The sequence below is a fragment of the Lupinus angustifolius genome, chromosome LG02, assembly GCF_001865875.1.
Source record: "Lupinus angustifolius cultivar Tanjil chromosome LG02, LupAngTanjil_v1.0, whole genome shotgun sequence".
NCBI lineage: Eukaryota > Viridiplantae > Streptophyta > Magnoliopsida > Fabales > Fabaceae > Lupinus > Lupinus angustifolius.
The window spans coordinates 6,338,279-6,360,682 of NC_032010.1; the positions used below are offsets into that span (position 1 = coordinate 6,338,279).

Sequence of the window (22,404 nt, forward strand, 5' to 3'; positions counted from 1 at the left end):
GTGAACCCAAATGAGCCAAAATTGGATCATGATGAACTAAGAGGCATTGGTGGTCCCATGACAAGGTCAAGGACCAAAAGAGCACAAAATACACTAGGACTACTCATGAAAGGCATCAAGGAGAGTTCTCCACGTTCAATTCAAGGGAGTCATCACTTCATTCATTATGTGACTTTGCATATTGACCGAAATGGGGAAAATAATTCCCAAACAGCTTAATTGGGCCAATGTCGTGTCCAAGGTATGGCTAGGACATCTTTAATGTGTCCTAATTGTTTTTAATAGTTCTAACTTACTTTTGTTTATTTGAATTCAAAATAAAGGCTGCCTTAAACTCGTGGGGACCATAGCATTAACTTCATTAAAAGTTGGAGAGAGATTGTACTTAATGCACCAGATTGAGAACTCAAGCATGATAAATGAGGGTGTGAGTTCCGTGCACTCCCTTAAGGCATCCAAATTGGGAACTCCAAATTGATAAATGAAGAGTATGATTTTCGTGCAAAGCCTCCATCCACTTAATAAAACCGAAAGGGGAACTCAAGCATGATAAATGAGAGTGTGAGTTTCGTGCACTCACTTAATGCATCCAAATGGGGAACTCCAGATTGATAAATGAAGAGTATGATTTTTGTGCAAAGCCTCCACTCACTTAATACAACCGAATGGGGAACTCAAGCATGATAAATGTGGGTGTGAGTTTCGTGCAATGCATCCAGCCAAGGTCTATGCACAATTCAAAGTCCAAAATTGCTTCCTTAAACTCGTGGGGACCAGGGCATTAAAGGATGGCTGAATTTCTCTTTCACTTGGCTGGACCACTTCATGGAAATTCAAAGTATCTTGCATTTTTTAATTTAATTACTTAGGAATTCACATGTGGAATATTTACTTGTTTTATTTCGTGTAAGTCATGGCTGGAAAAAGGATCCAATGTAACCAGCCATAAATTAGGATTAATGTAGTCCAAAATGAGTCTTAATTCATAATGGGGTCACGTGGGGAGCCATGATGACTTGCCTATAAATGTCCTTCAATTTGCTAAATGAAAAGAGGGTTGAATTTGAATTTTGTTTTGGAATTGATTTCCTTTAGTTGAGCAAGGGCTCCTAAATCCATTCTTGGTTGAACCAAGAATTATCAATCTTATCAACGATCCTTCCTCTTGGCGATTTTCACTTGGCTTATCAAACAACTCACTTGTTTGTGGCGTCATCATCTTCATATCTTCTCCATTTCTTTTATCCAATCAAGTTTATTTCCGCTGCCTAAATTTACTCTATTTGTCTCGGCCAAAAATAAAGCTAGCCTATGCCATGTTTCAAGCAATCTCGGCCAAAGGTGATACACCATCCAAGAACGATCGTGAAATGAGAACCACCGCAAAGGAGGTTCGCGTCAGGATGTCATTGAGGAATTATACATGCTTGATGACATTCACCTAAGTAGAAGTAGTCCATTGGAAAAAGCTTTGAGAGGAGAAATTGAAGAAAACAATATAGAGGATAAAAGGATGATTGAGACATGTATGGCAGAGTTAGATGCATCCCGAGAGGTTTCATCTGGTCAGAACCACACTGAGGAACTGGTCAAAAAGAAGGAAATTGAGATTCCGAAGGTGGAGCTGAAACTGTTTTCTTCACATCTTAAATATGTGTTTTTGGAAGATGGAGGAAAGAAACCGATCATAATCAGCAACACATTATCATCTGCATAAGAAAAACAACTAATAGATGTGCTGAAGAAAAATGCAAGGGCTATAGGCTGGACATTATGTGCTTTGTATGGAATAAGTCCTTCTTATTGTATGCACAAAATCCATATGGAGCAAGATTATAGACCGGTAGCTTAACCTTAGAGACGTCTTAATCCTACAGTGAAGGAAGTTGTGAAAAAAGAGGTGATGAAACTATTGGATGTGGAGATGATTTATCCTATATCTTATAGCACATGGGTGAGTCTGGTTCAAGTGGTCCCGAAGAAGGGGGAATAATTGTGGTAAATAATGAGAAAAATGAGTTGATTCCTACCAGAATAGTCACAGGCTGACTCATGTGTATTGACTACAGAAAATTGAACCATGCCACCCGGAAGGATCATTTTCCTCTGCCCTTCATGGATCAAATGATTGAAAGACTGGTTGGACAAGCATTTTATTGCTTTTTGGATGGATAATCAGGATACAATCAGATTACTATGGATCTAGATGATCAAAAGAATACGACTTTCACATGTCCTTTTGATATCTTAGTATATAGAAAGATGTCATTCGGATTGTGCAATGCACCAGCCATATTCCAAAGGTGCATGTTAGCTATCTTTTCTGATATGGTGGAGCGTTGTATTGAAGTATTCATGGATGGCTTTTCAGTCTTTGGATCGTCATTTGAGGGTTGTTTAGCAAACTTGGACATCGTGTTGAGGCGATGTGTGGAAAAAAATTTGGTTTTGAATTGGGATAAGTGTCACTTCATGGTGACTGGGGGAATGGTCCTGGGGCATAAGATCTCATCCCAGGACATTGAGGTTGACAAAGCAAAAATTGAGGTTATCAAGGAGCTCCCACCACCACTTAATGTCAAGGGAATCAGAAGTTTACTTGGCCATGTAGGTTTTTTCACGCGTTTCATTAAAGACTTTTCTAAAATTACAAAACCACTCAGTAATCTACTTAACACTGATAATGTTTTTCAATTTGATGTTGAGTGTGTAAAAGCTTTTGAAACTCTAAAATAAAAATTTATTTATGCTCCTGTCATAGTAGCCCCCGATTGGCACTTAGATTTTGAACTAATTAGAGATGCCAATGATTATGCCATTGGGGCGGTACTCGGATAGAGGAAATCTGAGGTTTTCCATGCTACACATTATGCTAGCAAAGTACTAAATGATGCACAAATCAACTATGCCACAATAGAGAAAGAACTGCTAGCAATTGTGTATGCCATGGAAAAGTTTAGATCCTACTTGATTGGATCCAAGGTTATAATTTTTACTGATCATACTGCTATTAAATATTTGCTAACCAAATTATATTTCGAATCGAGATTGCTGCGATGAGTGTTATTATTGCAGGAATTTGACTTGGTGATCAAAGATAAAAAAAAAAGGAAGCGAGAATTGTGTGGCAAATCACCCATCAAGAGTCGTCAATTAAGGGGTGGCAGAGAAGGAAGTTGAAGTGGTGGAGGAGTTTCCAGATGAGAAGCTTCTCATGATTCAAGAAAGGCCATGGTTTGCTGACATGGCCAATTTTAAAGCTACATGGGTAATTCCCGAAGAATTGAAATGGCATCAGAAGAGAAAGTTTTTAAGAGACTCTTGTTAGTACATTTGGGACTACCCTCATCTTTTTAAGACTAGGTCTGATGGATTGTTGAGAAGGTGTGTATCGACAGAAGAGGCTAAAAGCATCATATGACATTGTCATAGCTCTCCATAGAGAGGGCATCTTAATTGGGAGAGGACAACAACCAAAGTCCTCCAATCTGGCTTCTACTGACCTTATGTGTTCAAAGATACACATCAGTATACACAACAATGTGATAACTGTCAGAGATCAGACGAGATCTTCAAGAGAAATTAAATGTCATTGTCCAAAATAGCTAAGGTATGCTTGATTTTGGTAATGTTAATTAGCAAAGAAAAATGGCTCGCATGACTCGTTTAGTATGCACCTGCAAATCAAACATAGGCATAGATACACTCATTTAATATTTTTTAACAAAATCATTTTAAAATGGGCTAGCGAATGCCTCACAAACATTGATATACAATTAAAATTTACAAAGTCAACGTGGAAGAGAAGTAAACAAAAAAAACTTTGAAATATTATATAATATTACATCACAATTTATGGAAACTTTAATACTTTTCTCTAAACATTAAGCCATACAAAATGAACAAATGAATTAAAATGATATGTCTTACCTACAAAGTGAACAAGGTCGACTTGGAATTATTATCTGTTTTGCCACCAATATAAGAGTCGTAGTGTTGAAATTCAAATAGCAATGAATTCACAGAAAATAGAAATAATAAAATAAGAATTATATTGGTAAATATTTTTGCAAATGCAATAATATTATTTAAGGTATTAACTTTCCATTAGATTTTGTTCTAATTTCAATACATTTTATAAAATTTAACATACAAAATTTCAACTTATAAGTCATAAAATCAATAAAATACCATATAACATGATTTAAAGAATTTTTCGAATTTCATTAGAAAAAAAGCCTCCCCTAGATATCCTCAGTGGAAAAAAAACACAGTGGAAACACAGATCCTTCGATTTTGGATCTTCTTCTCAATCTCTTCATTCATTCATTCTTCTCTGAAACCAAACTACCATTTCCCACAGTACTACATTTTCATCTTTTAATTTCTAATCACAATCCTATTATTATTATTATTATTACATTTTCACAACTCACTCTATAAAAATTCCGATCCAATGATTCCATTTTTTCATTTCCCACTTCTCCAAATCATAAATTAACACAATGAACAATTACCCATTTGGATCCTCTTTTCATTCATACCCAAGAACTGATTTTGACTTAGAATCTGGAATACCCATCAAAAGATCAAGAAAACCCAAAAACCCATCTTTCAGAATGCTCAAATCATTAGGAAATCGTTTTCACCACTATTTCAAACTCCACCCTCTAATGGGTATCTTCATTACATTATCTTTCGGCATCACAATTCTCATAATTCTATCATTTTATGGATCCCAACACATTACAAAAGAGAATGGTTATGTTAAAGTTGATATGGGTTTGGATGATTATCCTTTCCCTAAGCTTCGGAATCTGGTAATGGTTGCTGGTCATTCTATTTATACTAGTAGTAGTTGTGGGAAGATTGAGAAAGAGGATTCTTGGTTTTTAGAGTCTTATCAGAAGAATCCTGGTCAAGCTGCAACTTTTGTTACTCATATTCAAGAGGGTGTTGAAATTGTGGCCAAAGATGATTCTGCTTTGCTTGTGTTTAGTGGTGGAGAGACTCGGAAAGATGCTGGTCCTCGTAGCGAGGCACAGAGTTATTGGGCTGTTGCTGATTCTAAGGGATGGTTTGGTGAGTTTTCCCCCTTCATTTTGTTGAATTTCTAGTAACTAGAGGGTGAGCTTGACGGTATGGCCACAAGGTCATGAGTTTAAATCGTGGGAACAGCCTCTCAGCCTATGGGGTAAGACTGCAAACATTCCCCATATTCCACTAAGTGGAAGTCTTGTGCCTTAGGCTGCCCTTTGTTCAATTTCTAGTAACTGCTTTGACTATAGTTACCTAGGGCATAGTATGAGTACATGGGTAAGAGTACTGTTACTTGACTACGCATTAAGGTGAATTTGGTATACGGTCAGTAGGGTAAATGAGAAAATTATTAAAGTCATATTATGATCATTTTAATTCAATGTTTCACAAGTTTATTGTTGGAAATGTTAGGCTTGGAAGCATCACTAGAGGACAAGGAGTAGGAAAAGGATGATTGGTTATACCATTATCATTGATTATATGCTTGCCCATAGTTACATGATCTAGTATGTGTTTTCTACCGGTTTGTTACTTTTTATATTATTATCTTAAGACTCCCTTTATGACGAACTTGGGACATGATCGTTGAATTTGGTATGTGGGATAAACAAGTAAACCATGTAAGTATGTGTTTGTGCTTGGCATAGCAGCTTTGAATGTATAGTTTGTTACCATCTAGTTGTAATTCATTATTTGTGAGAAATGAAGATCCAAGAAGAAAGTAGAAATCATAATAAAAATAATAGTAAGGGGAGCATGGCAGATTAGCAAGTGAAGCATTTAACTGCACTGGAACCCATCTATATGAAGGAAACATGAGAATAGAGTTATGATAGGGAGCATATATGCTATCCCATAAAATGTATCATTTCGTGTGTTATTGTTTGTGATTGGTTGAAAAAATATATATTTAAATAAAAAATTTAATAATTAAGTATTTTTCTAACCAAACACAAACAGTAACACATGGAGTGTACACTCTTTGGGACAGAAGATATCCTCCCGATATGATAATAGATTAATAGGATTCCTGCTGGCTTAATTGAGTTGCTGTCATGATTTTTTTGCTGTAATTATGATAAACCTACAATTAAACACTTATATGAAAGAAGAGCAAAGGACAGTAGTGGATAGTAATTACATGTGTATGACAATAGATTAAAGAAGGGTGGTAGTGGGCAACAATAACAGGTAGTGGGAGTTGAGAAAGTGAAGATGATATAGCAGCAATTATGGCTAGTGGATAATAGGGTAATAATTAGGAAGTTAATGGAGAGATTAAAAGGGGAAATAGTGGGCTGAGTCAGATATTCTGGAACTTGGAAAGGTTTGAGAGATATAGGATTAACATAGAAGTGAAAAATCTTAAATTAAAAGGGTGACCCAGTCCATAAGGCTCCCACTTAGTGAGGTATGGGGAGGATAGATGTACACACCTTTACCCCCACAAGCGGAGAAGTTGTTTTCAAGATTTGAACCTGTGACCTCATGATCACTAAGCAACATCCTTATCTTAAATTAAAAGAGAGAAATATGACAAGTTACCTTGACTTTGAGTCATTACGGCATCGTTTGACCCATGTAGTCAACCCCACCTAGTGCAATAAAGGCTTGATTGTTGTTGATTTTCATTGTTACTTCTGTCCTCACAGTTTCAATCTCCTACCAGTAAAATTGGAGCTTGGGTCCTTGGTGTTTTTGCTATTTTTACTGTTATTAACAGTACTTATCAAATTGCTTCCATCTTTTCTTCGCTTCATAAATTTCTAATTCATAATGAATCTCACTTCATTAGTTGCTCAGATTTTTCCTATAACTTTATAAGGCTAGCTCGATGAGTTTCCTCTGCATCATTTCTCTACCATGGTGTTCTTGAATGGTTGATATAAAGTGTTTACTTTCACCTTTAGTTTAATTGCATGTGCTTCCCCTAAGAGACTGCTTTTATCAGAAACTATCTCATTATTTGTGTAGGTAAACAAGAAAGTGTAAAATGGAGAGCACTCACAGAGGAGCATGCCCGGGATAGCTTTGAGAATCTTCTTTTTAGTGTTTGTCGATTCCGAGAGCTTACTGGCACCTATCCTCAAAATATAACTGTATGTCCGGCTTACTTGTGATTTGTGAAGCATTCTGCTCATTTGTTTTTAAAGATGGAACATGTCAATATCTTTGTAGAATGAAGAAAGTAAATGAAAAAGAGGAAAATAATTTATTAATATCACTGGCCATACTTTTGTTGCATGACAAAACTCAAAAGAGTTCTAAGTATTGTATTGCATGCTCTGAATTAATGTTGAAAATGTTATGGATATGCATATATCTTGCATATGAAATCAATCATCCTAGTATTCCCAATAAAATTTAGATACAGTTGTTTTTAATGATCCTGCATTGGTTCCTCTTGGTGCCTATTAATATTAAGATGTTAAATTGCCAAAATGCATGTTGGAATTATTAGTTTTAAATTTCTAATATGGAAGGTTGTAGTTTACATTATTCTTATTTGTAATATGATTTAGTGAATTTTTCGCCTCAGCTTATTGACATTATGTTTACTTTCAGTTGCACCATATGCAAATATGAACTTATGATTTTCTAGTGGGTTAATGCTCCTTGGACTAAAAAATTTGGCTTTTATTATTGCATTTAGAACTAGGCATATTTGGCTTGCAATCTTCCCTAACATTTTTGTTGCTAAGAGGTTATGGGATCATCAACAGAAATATAGAACAGCACACAAGCTTTGTAATACAAAAGTCCTTTTTCTATTCAATTTTCATGCTTCATATAAAAAATAAGTCAAATGATGATTTTGGCAGATTTATACAATTTGCATGGAATGCATAACAGTTAGTTTGCTTACCTTGCGACCTAGAGGTCATGGATTCAAATCCTGGAACTGCTCATTTGCTTGCAAGGGTAAGACCCCATTAGGTGGGAGCCTCATGACTTGGCCGCAAATGCAGTGTTTCAAAATTCCTGACCACATCATGATTTCTGTCCTGTTTTTATTTGCTTCGAGTTTCAGTCTGATTTGTTGAATCTGGGAATCAGGTTGTAAGCTATGATTTCAAGGAAGAAAGATTTGCGCATCTACATCGATCAGCAATCGGCTTTCCAGAGTCGAGGTTCTTCTATGCTGGCACACCTGCTGCATCCAATTCAAAAGCAGCTGCTCTAAAAGGCGAGGAACTGGTTAGAACTCAATTCATAAGAGATCCATATGGATGCCGAGGTTCGCTTTATCATAAGAAACTAAAGCGGGACCCTTTTCACCGATCAATTCCTTACCCTAATGGGTGTCCGGAAATTGAAGCTTTATTCAGATATTGTGGAGCAACTCCTTTTCCAGGCACACTCCCATGGGCATAGTAACCATACTTGGTAAAGTTGTTATACAATTGTAAACAAACAAAATAGAGATATTAGATACATGTTATATGTTAGGATGACTTGAAATTCAATGACTGTTTAAAGATTAAATTTTGTTCACGTGAGATAACGATTAATTGTGTAGAAATGGGTGAGTCTCGACACAATGGTAAGGTTGCTCCTTAGTGATCAATGGTGAGTAAAGTTTTGTACGTCTACCCTATCATATCACCCTATGTGAGAGACTCATGCAATAAGCCTTCTTTTTTAATTGCAACTTAGGTATAAAAGCTCTATCAAGATCTTTGTAAGGTGGTTTATTACAATTCTTGGTCTATGGTATTAAAATGTGAAATTGATTTGTGATCAAAATTTTACTTTGATATCTATTAAATAGTTTATTTATTATTATTCTCTTTATTTTTTGTTTGTGGTTGTGTTTTAGTAACTTCTTTTTTCAAACAAGCCATCCCTGAAAAAATACATGATACTTTTGCTCTCTGGAAAAAAATACATTCAGCATTTAGTACCTTAAAGTCATGTTTTCATTAACATTTTTAGTTCTATATTAAAAAAAAGTTACCTACAAGGATTTCGTTAACATTTATAAGGTTTTTTGTTAACATTTATAAGGTTTTTTGTTAACATTCATAAGGATTTTTGTTAACATTTAAAAAAATTCATGCTATTTCTCAAGGTGAGCTTTACAATTTTCTACTCTTTAAACATTGTCCTTAGCAAAATCACATGCAAAAAAAAATAAAGATTAGTTTTGCAGTAAAGTGTATGTTGCGAAATAGTAAACTTAATATATATGGAGTATCTATGAGTGTAAGTAGAAATAGATTGACCAATGAGGCCAACTAATTTGAATCAAACCAACCCATATTTAACAGATTGAATCAATTCAACAGATTGAATTTTCTTTTTTGCAATTTAATTGGGTATGGTTTGGGTCTTGATTTTGAATTTTTAAAATCGACCTAACCCGAACCTAACCACAAATCCCAACATGCAATTTTAAAAAAAACTCACATAGCATATGCTTTATTTTCCCTCACCTCACTTGTCATGACTTCATTCTTTTCATGCCCTAGTGATGATTTTACAATATTAGAAATTCATAATTTCTAATTAAGTTAGAAATCATATATTTAATACAATTATATATTGACTATTTATTTTGGGTTGCAAAATAAGTGATCTAATTACTAACAACTTAAAAACGGTTATGGTTCTCAAGAACCCTATAAGTGAACACATAAGAACGGTTATGGTTCTCAAGATATCAAATCATAAATAATTTTCACTTCTCCCCATTAGAGAGAAAACGGAGGTGCCAAAAGGAATTTATGATTTGGTTGAGGAAGACCATCATACCAAAACTCTCTTAAAGGTATATCAAAGGAGTAGATTATAGAACATGAATTTAGGTATGATATTGTATCCTTGTTTTATATTATCTGTGAGAATCATGATATTTAAGATCTTAGGATTGGTATTTCACCAATCAGGAAATATCTAACGAGTGGTATCAGAGCTACTAGGTTCTGAATTTTATGATTCTTCATTAAAGTTGTTTTCTTCCCAATTTTTTTATGAACCACAATTTTTAAATTTGAGGATTTCTATATTTTCGCTATTGGTTATGAAAATTGGGTATTTATGAATAATGAGAATAACTTTCATGTGCTTCCGCTTATTTGAATCATATGTAATTTGTATTATGAATACTTGCAACATGTGTTGAATTATATATTCAGATATGTGCATAGACATTGCATCAACTTTAATGACTCTGTTATACAATATGTATATTGTATGTGCACTAATGCTTTAGTGTTGGATATTGACTTTTGTTACTTTATAATTTTGCAATATTTTAAAGTATACGTATAAGGCATATATGTGCTAAGATGTGTTTTTATTTTATGCATATATAATCTGAAACTCATGACCTTGCATATATTGTGAATTAAAATATACATATGTAATTGTTTCTAGTTTGAGGTTGTTGTGATATCTAGAATTACTTATTAAAGTTAATATATATACAATGGTTACAACTAATGCTTAAAATTATATATATATATATATATATATATATTATATTATGTTAGTGTGTGAAAGTGTGTATATATGTATAGTGTTGCATATATGTTTTAAGATATGCATGATCATATTGGATTTGGAAATTTTTATAATGATTTGCATATATCTTTTTATGTTTTTCACTCTTGGTCTACTTTGTATTTGATTAAGATTGTATCCATTTTTTATGTGTTGATATATATGTAATATATATTTTTTTGATTTGGAATTATAATGTGAGATTAGATTTGTTAATCATAAAAGATATCAAATCTAAAGGTTTTAATTCCAATATTATATTTTTTATAATGGATTCATATTGTTTATTTTTTGTGTAATAATTATTTTTGAATTAATTGATGCAATATGTTGCCAAAGTAACCTCTATTGTGGAAATTGATTAAAATTACATAGACGAGTATAAGATTATTTATGCGAATTGTATTCGGCTCAAAGGAAGACACAATTTGGCCAAATAATAACATGATGATAAATAGAGATGTCAAAACGGGTATTGCCCGCGGGCGAGCCTGCATAGCCCGCATTTTTTGCGGGCATGGAATACAAAATATGCCTATTTGCTCGTTTCGCCCGGTCCGTTTTGCCCGCCTAGTTTGTGGTCATTTCCATTGGGCATGCGGGCGGCCCAAAGGCGGCCCATAAACATAATTTAAGGAAAAAGTAAGAAAATTTTAAATAAGTTATGATGTAATGTGATTTTTAATCATAAAAAAATTGTAATCTAATGTGATTTGTTAAACTTCATATAAAATATCAAAAAATTTGTTAATTTTTTATCTTCAACTACTTTATTTAATGTCATTTCATTTATTATATGAATTATTTTTTTAAAATATTCGACAATGCCCGTGGGCCGCCCGCTAGCTCGTTAGCCTGTTTTAAAACGAACAGGACATTGAATTTTGTCCGTTAACCAATGTGGGCATGCCCGCGCCCGCTTAAATTTTTGCAGGCATTTGTGGGTGCGGGCTAAACGGGTCGGACGACCCGTTTTGCCATCTCTAATGATAAATATGTATAAAGGTAAGGGGAATATAAAAGAGTACATTATGGAGATGAATAATCTCGTATCAAAACTCAAGTCACTTAAGTTAGAGCTTGGTGATGGCTTGCTCGTGCACTTGGTTTTGATCTCTCTTCCTGCACACTTTGGACAATTCAAAGTGAGTTATAACACTCAGAAGGACAAATGGTCCCTCAACGAGCTTATATCTCATAGTGTGCAAGAGGAAGATAGACTGTAGAGAGATAAAACTGAAAGTGCTCATTTGTCTATGATCTCTCAAAATAAGAAAAAAAAGAACAATAAGAATGTAGTGAAAGGGTTATTTGTGTTTTCCTATGAGAATATGGAATTGTTCAGCAATACACTATGCTAGGCAAACCTAGCATGAACGATATTGCTATATGACGAAACCGGACTCTTACGAATATGGTGAGAAATATGATTAGTCATTCTTCCGTACCAGAGTCTCTTTGGGAAAAAAATTTAAAGACTGCATTTTACATCCTTAATAAGGTGCCAAGTAAAGCAGTTAACAAAATCGCATATGAGTTTTGGACTAATAAAAGACCAAGCTAAAACACTTGCATTTGGGGTTTTCCAACTGAGGCGCGGCCTTATAGGCAGCATGAAAGGAAACCGGACTCAAGAACTATTAGCTGCTATTTTGTTGGCTATGTTGAACACTCTCGGGTTATAAATTTTATGATCCCACATCAAGACTTTTTCTAAGACATGAAATTCAAGATTTCTTGAGGATATGTGTTTAGTTTGGCTGAATATGCTATCTCTTGATATGTTTTTAGTTTAGCTAAATGTGCTATCTCTTGGAAGTATGCTAAAGAGGCACTCATAGCTCCTTCAACCATGGTTGTGGAGTTCATGGTTCATTTTGAAACATCAAACCATGACATACAGTTGCGGGAATTTTGTCATTGGCTTACGTGTGGTAGATGATATTAAAAGACCACTGAAAATTTATTGTGATAGTAAGTTTGCAGTTCTTTACTCCAACAATAATAGGAGTTCTACAAAGTCAAATTTTATTGACATCAAATTTCTGGTTGTTAAAGAAAGTGTTTAAAATAGACAAATTTTCGTATAACATAAAGGACAAATTTTATGCTAGTTGATCCACTGACTAAGGATTTGGTACCTAAAGTCTTTCATGGGCATATTGTTCATTTAAGTATTACTCCTTAGGATACTTTAGTTTAATGGAGTCTATATGTTTTATGATATACTTTGGACGTTATATATAATTTTATGCTTAATAAAGTTGATGGTTTATTGTTCTATTTTGAACGTATGTATTATAACTATTGTGTTGAAATTAAAGACTTTGGATTGATCTCACTAAAGAATAAAGAATGACCAATTGGAAATATACATGTTTGAGATCACATTGCATGAAATTTCCATATCACTCATCCATATTTGGTCTATGTTAAGTATATTAATATGGTGATTATCATGATCGAGTCATGCATGAATGTGATGAAAGTCACAGTGGTTCCATAGTTGATATATGATATGAACCAGATTTTATTAAGGAAAAGTCTAAATATAAATAGCATACGAATGTGTACTTAAAAAATATGTGATCTAATTGTTTCATGAAGCCCAAGTGGGAGATTGTCAAAAATTCATAATTTCTAACTAAGGTGAGCATCATATATTTAATACAATTATGTATTGGCTATTTATTTTGGATTAAAAAACAAGTGATCTAATTAGTGACAACCTAAAAGACTTTTGAAACTGATAACGGATATGATCTTAATGGGTTGATACCCAAACGGTTGGCCTATAGGGGATAATGGGAACACTATAAGTAAATACATAAAAGAACAATTATGGTCCCCAAAACACCAAATCACAAATAGTTTTCACATCTCCCCATCAGAGAGAAAATGAAGGTCCTAAAAGGAATTTAGGATTTGGTTGAGGAAGATCATTATCTCAAAAGGTATATCAAAAAGTATTAGAGAACATGAATTCAAGTATGACATTGTATCCTTGTTTTATATTATGTGTGAGAATCATGATATTCAAGATCCTATGATTGGTATTTCAACACAAATGGAAGCGAAATTTGATAAATATTAGGACATTGTCTGATGGACATATTCAAGTGTGAAGTCTCACATTGGATATGAGAAAAAGAGTGAAATAGTTTAAAGTAGAAAAAGCTCATAGAACTAATACCTTAAGGTTTTGATTCAAGATCTGGTGTCTCACTTGTGGATCTCCACCCTTCTTATACCCGAGTAACAATAGAACTCTCTGTTGGTTGGAAATGTTAGATATTTCCTAATGATTGGTGAAATATCAATCCTAGGATCTTGAATCACATGATTATCACACATTATATAAAACAAGGATACAAAGTTATACTTGAATCCCTGAATCCATATTCTCTGTGGTATAATGACCTTCCTCAACCAAATCCTTAATTACTTTTGGGACCTTCTTTTTCTCTCTGATGGGGAGAGGTGAAAACTATTTGTGATTTGGTATCTTGGGGACCATAACCTTCCTTATGCATTAACTTATAGGGTTCTCATTATCCCCTATAGGTTAACTTGATTGGTATCCACCCATTAAGCCCATATCCGTTATCAGCTTTTAGAAATCTATGGGGTGCTAGTAATTAGATCACTTATAATGTAACCCCCGAAATAAATAGTCGATATCATTGTATTAAATATATGATGCCCACCTTAATTATAAATTATAAATTTCTAACAATCTCCCACTTGAGCTTCATATCTTCCTGATACAACTATATCACAGGTTCTTTAGGCGTGCATCCGTATGCTATTTACCTTTAGACTTCTCCTTAATACAATATGGCCCATCTCATATATCAACTATAGAACCATCGCGACTTTCATCACATGCAAGCATGACTCGACCACGATGATCACCATATTAATATACTCAATGACATAGATCAAATATGGATGAGTGACAGAAATTTCATGCAATATGATCTCATACATGTCTATTTCCATCTGGTCCTTCTTTATTCTTTAGTGAGATCAATCCAAAGTCCTTAATTGCAACACATTGGTTACATTACATGAGTTCAAAATAGAATAATAAATCATTAACTTTATTATGCATAAAACTATATATGCCGTCCAAATTAAATCATAAAACATATAGACACCCACTGAACTAAGGTATCATAAGAAGCAATACGCATATGAGCAATATGTTCATGAAAGACTTTAGGTACCAAATCCTTAGTCAGTGGATCAGCTAGCATAATATTTTTCCTTTATGTTCTATGAAAAATTGTCTATTTGAACATTTTCTTTAATAACCAGAAACTTGATGTCAATAAATTTTGACTTTGTAGAACTCCTTTATTGTTGGAGTAAAGAATAACATACTTATTATCACAATAAATTCTTAGTGGTCTTTCAATGCAATCGACCACATGTAAGTTAGTGACAAAATTCTGCAACCATATGTCATGGTCTAATGTTTCAAAACAAACCATGAACTCTGCAACCATGGTTGAAGGAGCTATAAGCGTCTGTTTCACAGACTTCCAAGAGATAACACATTCAGCCAATACAAACACATATCTAGAGGTGGATTGTCTACTGTCTAGACATCTAGAAAAATCGGAGTCAGAGTACCCAATGATCTCTAAATTCTCAGATCTCCGATATGTGAGCATGTGCTCCTTTGTTCTCTTCAAGTAACGCATAACACATTTGACTGCCTTCCAATGATGCACTCAAGGATTACTCAAATATCTACCCAAAACTCCCAAAATAAATGTTATGTTGGGACGTGTTCAAACTTGAGTATACATTAGACTTCCTACTACATATGCATAAGGAATCTTTTGCATGTGATAACCTTAGGATACCTTGAGAGCGATCTCTCAGTATCCGAATACCTAATACAAAAGAAGTTTCCCCAAGATCTTTCATTTCGAAATTCTTCGTTAGAAATCTTTTGGTCTCATGCAATAGTCTCATATCAGTGCTAGCAAGCAGTATATCATCGACATATAATACAAGGAAGAAAGATAAATTTACTCTCACTGAACTTATGGTATACACAATCTTCAACTTTATTTGCATCAAAACCATACAAGGTAATAACTTGATGAAATTTGTGATTTCATTGACGAGAAGCTTGTTTAAGCCCATAGATGGATTTCTTTAATTTGCATACCATAGAATTTGAGCCAACTGACAGAAAATTTTCTGGTTGCACCATATAGATTGTTTCCTTAATGTCACCATTAAGAAACACAGTCTTAACATCCATCTGATGTAGCTCTAAATCAAAATGAGCCACTAGTGCCAATATTATTCTAAAAAACCCTTCGAAGATACTAGAGAGAAGGTTTCTTTATAATCAATGCATTCTTTCTGAGTGAAGCCTTTAGCTACTAGACGAGTTTTATATCTGTCAATATTACCCTTTGAATCTCTCTTGGTTTTAAATATCCATTTGCAACCAATAGGTTTCGCACCTTCAGGTAATTCGACAAGATCCCAAACGTCATTATCATGCATAGACTTCATTTCATCCTTCATGGCATCGATCCACTTTTGAGAGTTAGAACTTTTCATGGCTTGACAAAAGTTCAATGAATCATCTTCTATTAACCCAATGTCATCCTCATGTTCTTGAAGAAATACAATATAATCATCAGGAATTCTACACTTCTCCTCTCTAGTGGATCTCCTTAATGACACTTCTACTTCTTGAGGCTGTTGAATTTATTCTATAGGTATTTGATGGAGAGCCTCATTGTTGTCTTGTTCTGAAATATTATCAGGGACAACATTCTGAATATTATCTTATGTTACTGAATTTGTTCCTTGAATGGTAATAGACACAAGAACTTGTTCACCGTTAGTGATAGGTTCTTACTCAAAGACAACATTCTTTATGTTATCTTCCTCCCAAAATCAACTTCCTCAAGAAATCTTGCATTTCCCGTCTAAAAAAAAGTCTTGAAGTGGGATCATAAAATTTATAGCCACGAGAGCGTTCTGCAAAGCCAACAAAATAACAGCTAACAGTTCTAGAGTCTGGTTTTCTTTCATGCGGTCTATAAGGTCGCGCCTCAACTGGACAACCCCAAATGTGCAAGTGTTTCAAGCTTGGTCTTTTATTAGTCCAAAGCTCATATGGGGTTTTGTTAACTGCTTTACTTGGCACCCTATTAAAGATGTAAATTGCGGTCTTTAAAGCTTTCCCTCAAAGAGACTCTGCCATTGAAGAATGACTAATAATACTTCTCACCATATCCTTAAGAGTTCGGTTGAATCGCTCAACAACACCCTTCATGCTAGGTTTTCCTGACATAGTGTATTGCAAAGCAATTCCACATTCTCTGAGGAAAAAAATACATATAGTCTTTTCACAACATCCTTATTGTTCTTTTTTATCTTATTTTGAGAGGTCATAGTTAAGTGAGCATTTTCAGTCTTATCTCTCTACAATCTCTCTTCCTCTTGCACATAGTACATCTGAGTATTATAACTCACTTTCAATTGCCCAAAGTGTGCAGGAAGTGAGATCAAAATCAAGTGCACAAGCAAGTCATCACCAAGCTCGAACTTAAGTGACTTGAGTTTTGATGCGAGATTAGATATCTCCATAATGTACTCCCTTATGTTCCATTTGCCTTTATACTTCATGGAGATGAGTTTAGCCAAGAGGCTACTCATCTCCGCCTTTTCATTTTTTGGCAAAGCATGGTACTATTTCTTCAAGGAAGTTTCTTGCATTTTGGCCCTCAGAAATAGATTCCTGAAACGCTTCTAGAATAGAGCGTTTCATGATTATTATACACATTCAGTTAGAGTGTTCCAATTTCTCAGTTTTAACCTCATCAAAGATTTCCATAGTAGAAATGTATTTCTCCACTTGAAGTGTCAAATCTAAATCCATACAGCTGAAAATAATTTCTACGGCTTCCTTCCAGACCTTAAAGTTTGTCTCTCATTCAACGATGTGATATTCTTAATTTAATTAGAAATATTGGCAACACTAGTAAAAGAACAAAACAAATTGCAATCATTTTTGCAATTAAACTCACATTTAACTTTAATACTTAAATTCAAATGATAATGAGACATATCACGAGTTACCTAGCACAACATTAATATTCAATCTTTGGACAAAAATATTAACTTGAAAGTGGTTCACTCAATGTAGTTCTCAAATATTGATAATCAGTCATGTCAAACAATAAGCATTTCTTTGGAATGACTTACTATTCACATAGAAAACCAAATGATTATCACATATTTATTGCTACAAATATATTTGTAATTTGGGCCAAATAGTATTCTTCCTTTGAGCCGATCATTATTGGCATAAAATCCAAACATACAATTGGCTTGATATTTCATATCAATCATTAATGATACTCTTGTTTAAAGTCAAACATTGATCATAATGCATGTCAAATAATAAAACTTCTTTGGACTGATTTGTCATTGACAATGCCACGTTATAATAATCACATGTTTATCATTACATATGTGTATATAATCCGGCCAAATAATAATCTTCTTTTGGACCGATTAATACCCGCATGGATACATACACACACTAGCATTTAACATTTATTATGAACAATTCACATAAAAAATGTCATTTTGGCGACTTGATATTTAATAAGTTCACTTAAAATGTCAAACAATTTTATTTTCCAAGTTTGATACAACATAACCTTAACCAAAATATATATTATTTATATCCACATATAAATACATATATTCATTATAGCCTATTAGTAGTATTGCATCATTCTCATCACAAGGACTACATTTCGAATTTCAGTGATTATCCTTTTGAATTTTCCATAAAAAAAATTATCATTTTATACATAAGTAAACATGACAGAATATATTGTCGAAACGAAAATAATGCTTCAACAATAGCAACCCCTTAATAATGCAATCATCCACCAACAAACCATAAGTGTAACAATCATTTAAACAAACAAGTCAAGTATTATATATATAAAACAAGAGATGTTCACATAATAGACATATCACAAGATACCTAGTACGATATCAAGTTCTAGTCTTTGGACAAAGAAATTAATTTGTACGTGGTACTCTCAACGTAATGATCAAATATTAACAATTAGTTCTGTCAAACAATAGCCTTTCTTTGGACCGACTATTACTCACATGAAAAAAAAAACTTTATAATTGTTACATATTTATCATCACAAGTATGTTATTATTTGGACAAATTGTGTCTTCCTTTGGGCCGAACACAATTCGCATAAATAATCTCATACTCATCTGTGTAATTTTAATCAATTTCCATAATAGAGGTTACTTTGGCAACATATTGCATCAATTAATTCAAAATAATTACAACACAAAAATAAGCAATATGAGTCCATTACAACAACAAAAAAAGAACTTGGAATTAAAACCTTGAGATTTGATATCTTTTATGATTAATAAATCTAATCTCATAATATAATTCCAAATCGAAAAAGATATATTATATATATCAACGCATAAAAATTGCAATCTTAATCAATGCAAACTATTATCGAAATTTCAAATCAAATATGATCATGCATATCTTAAAAGATATATATAGAAATCCAGTTTCCATAATACAACAAAAGCACAAACATATATAATATAATTGTGCAACCCATAGCAACTGTAACGATTCATGTGTAATTTAATAAAACTCAATCTTAAAAAAATGAAAGTCATAAGCCATGAGAAATTGCCTTAATATCATTTTTCTAAAATAAAAAATTAATAAAAGAAATGATCTTTAAATTTCAATATATATGTTGAAATCAGTGGTAAAAGGGCATACAATTTCATCCAAAATTTTCTTTACAAATTTAACGCAACAATGCAGTAAATGAAATTTGAGGCAATGTATATACATGGAGAATTGAGAGAATGAACTGAATAGAACATGTGTGGCAAGGCAATGTATAATATACATATTGCATAACAGAGTCATAAAAGTTAATTCAATGTTCATGTACAGATCTGATTATATACTTCAACACATGTTGCAAGGATTCATAATACAAATTACTCATAATTCAAATAAGCGGAAGCGGATAAAAGTTATCATCATTATTCCTAAATACCCAATTTCATAACCAACAGCGGAAGCATAAAAATCCTCAAAATTAAAAGTTAGGGTTCATAAAAAATTGGGGGAAATCAACTTTAATGTAGAACCATAAAATTCAGAACTTGGTAGCTCTGATACTACTTGTTAGATATTTTCTGATGATTAGTGAAATATCAATTCTAGGATCTTGAATCTCATGATTCTCACACATTATATAAAACAAGGATACAAAGTCATACCTGAATCCATATTTTCTGATCTATTCCTTTGATATACCTTTTGAGAGAGTTTTGGTATGATGGTATTCCTCAACCAAATCCTTAATTCCGTTTGGGACCTTCGTTTTCTCTTTGATGGGGAGAGGTGAAAACTATTTGTGATTTGGTGTCTTGGAGACCATAACCTTCTTTATGCATTAACTTATTCCCATTATCCCCTATAGGTTAACTTGATGGGTATCCACCCATTAAGCCCATATCCGTTATCAGCTTTTAGAAATCTACGGGGTGCAGTAATTAGATCACTTATAATATAACCCTTGAAAGAAATAGCCGATATCATTGTATCAAATATATGATGCTCACCTTAATTAGAAATTATAAATTTGTAACAGGAAACTCCCCGATCACAGTCTGGGCCGACATAATGTTTATATTTGTTTTCCTTAACCAAAGATTTAAGTTGTTATACTGGAGATATGTTTTGGTAATTTGTAAATTTTGGAGAAGGGCAACAAGGTATTAAGAAATTTGAGAGATCTTATGGAGAGAATGTTTGCTTCCTCTTCCCCATGATATTAGTGATAGTAGTGTTGAAACCATGAATATTTCTTCCATAACACATGTCGTTGGAGGTGTTAATTAATGAATCAAGTAGTAGTTTTATAGGTAAGACACATTTCCAACAAAAAATTGAGAAAAAACAAGCTGAGTTTAAGAAAGGTATATGGTTGAGTGACAAATGAATCATATCATAGTTCTATGTATCCCATGATGGACTAGACTTTGATTTGTTATCATATCATAGTTCTATATATGGTTGAGTGACAAATGAATCATATCATAGAGTTGTACTTGTACTCAAAAAAAAAATATATAATGTTAATAAGTTGTACTTGTACTCAAATTTGTTTTTATTATGTTAATTGGGTTGTACTTGTACTCAAATTTGTTTTTTCTATCATGTTAATAGAGTTGTATTGTACTCAAATTTGTTTTTTATTATGTTAATAGAGTGGTACCAGCTGGATGAACGAATTTAATGAAGAAAATGTTAGTGGTAATAACATGGTTGGCAATGTATAAATTTAAGATTATATACGTTTAGTATATCTAATATTTTTAATTATTTTTTCTTCTTCCCATCTTGAAACTCACATGAGTGTAATTTTTTGGAATTATCAAGAGTGTTCTCCTATTTTTAGGAATAGAACTAATTTTTTTTTTGGAGTTCGTGGTTGCCTTTTCCAACAAATGTCGTTCTGAGGAATCGAACCTTTGATATTGGAGATTTAGTGAGGCTTTATACCAGCACACTGAGTGTAATTGTTGGAACTTGGTTGTGGGTGTGAAATCTAAAAAATTTCCAAGTCCCACATGGAAGAGTTTTAAAAGAAAACAACTCCCAAGTCCCACATTGGAGAAACTAGGATCATGGAAAAAATCTCATGTTATAAATAGAAGCATTCTCCCTACATATTTTCTTGCCCCAAGTTGAATGCGCTTTCATTCAACTTTTTCTTTCTTCCTCATATTTTCCGCCGGTGCATTTCCAGCAAATTTCTCCAACTTTCTTTCCGTGGCACTAAGAAATGGCACAGGCAGCCATATTGTGGAAATTTCGAGAACTAATACTTGTAGTCAGTATTGGGGAAAGAATTGGCACAGGTAGCCTTATTCTGGAAATTTCGAGAACTGACACTGGTAGTCAGTATTGGGGGAAAGAATTGGCACAGATAACCATATTGTGGGCATTTCGACAACTGACACTAGTAGTCAGTATTGTGGGAAGAGAATTGACACGGGTAGCCATATTGTGGTGGGTGTATTCGAGATCGGTTCTTACAGTGCAGTAAGAATTCGATAGCAGAGATTTGGGTTGTTTTATCCTGGGGACGGTGTGGTTAATAGTCTGCTTGCACATTTTGGGGAGTGCCATGAAACGTCTTAAAGAGAGCGACATGGTCGTGACTCGGCCATTAAGTATTATTTCGTGCCATTTATAATTTTTGCAAGCAACGGGAACAACAAATTTTAAGACGTTTTGACTGCAATGACATTCGTAGATAATATTACTGGACCAAACAACTATGACCTGAACAAACCATTTCGGTTTGACGGGACAAATTTCAAACATTGGCAACATAAGATGGAATTTTTCATCACTATGAGAAAGGTTGCCCATGTTCTGAAAATCGGCATCCCAGTGGTGTCAAGTGAGGCTGAAAAAGAGGAAAGAGATAAACTGGCTATTGAAATAGCTCTCTGGAATGAAAGTGATTACTTATGTAAGAACTTCATTTTAAAGGAGTTGTCAGAGGATCTGTATAATTACTACAACCCATATATGTCTGCCAAATTAATTTGGTATACACTTGAGAAATAAAGAAATATGATATTGAGGAAGTTAAGATAAAAAATATATATATGATGTTACCACTACCTCAAGTATCATATGACTGATGATAAATCAGTAGAGTCTCAATCCTATGAGATAAAGAGAATTGCTCATGAAATTATTTATGAAGGTATGCCCCT

General features: G+C 33.6%; 1 protein-coding gene across 1 annotated transcript; it reads left to right on the top strand.

Moving 5' to 3' along the window:
* Positions 4,236-8,535, top strand: LOC109334570 (uncharacterized protein C57A10.07). Its single transcript, XM_019570418.1, has 3 exons — positions 4,236-5,082; positions 7,015-7,139; positions 8,098-8,535. The coding sequence occupies exons 1-3, from the start codon at positions 4,506-4,508 to the stop codon at positions 8,413-8,415; spliced, it is 1,020 nt and encodes a 339-aa protein (XP_019425963.1). The 5' UTR covers positions 4,236-4,505; the 3' UTR covers positions 8,416-8,535.

What these genes read in the sequence shown, in the direction of transcription:
- LOC109334570 (XM_019570418.1), top strand. Translation starts at nt 4,506, where the DNA reads ATGAACAATTACCCATTTGGATCCTCTTTTCATTCATACCCAAGAACT. An exon ending in TGATTCTAAGGGATGGTTTG is followed by an intron (nt 5,083 to 7,014) that starts GTGAGTTTTCCC and finishes TTATTTGTGTAG; the next exon opens with GTAAACAAGAAAGTGTAAAA. An exon ending in CCTATCCTCAAAATATAACT is followed by an intron (nt 7,140 to 8,097) that starts GTATGTCCGGCT and finishes TCTGGGAATCAG; the next exon opens with GTTGTAAGCTATGATTTCAA.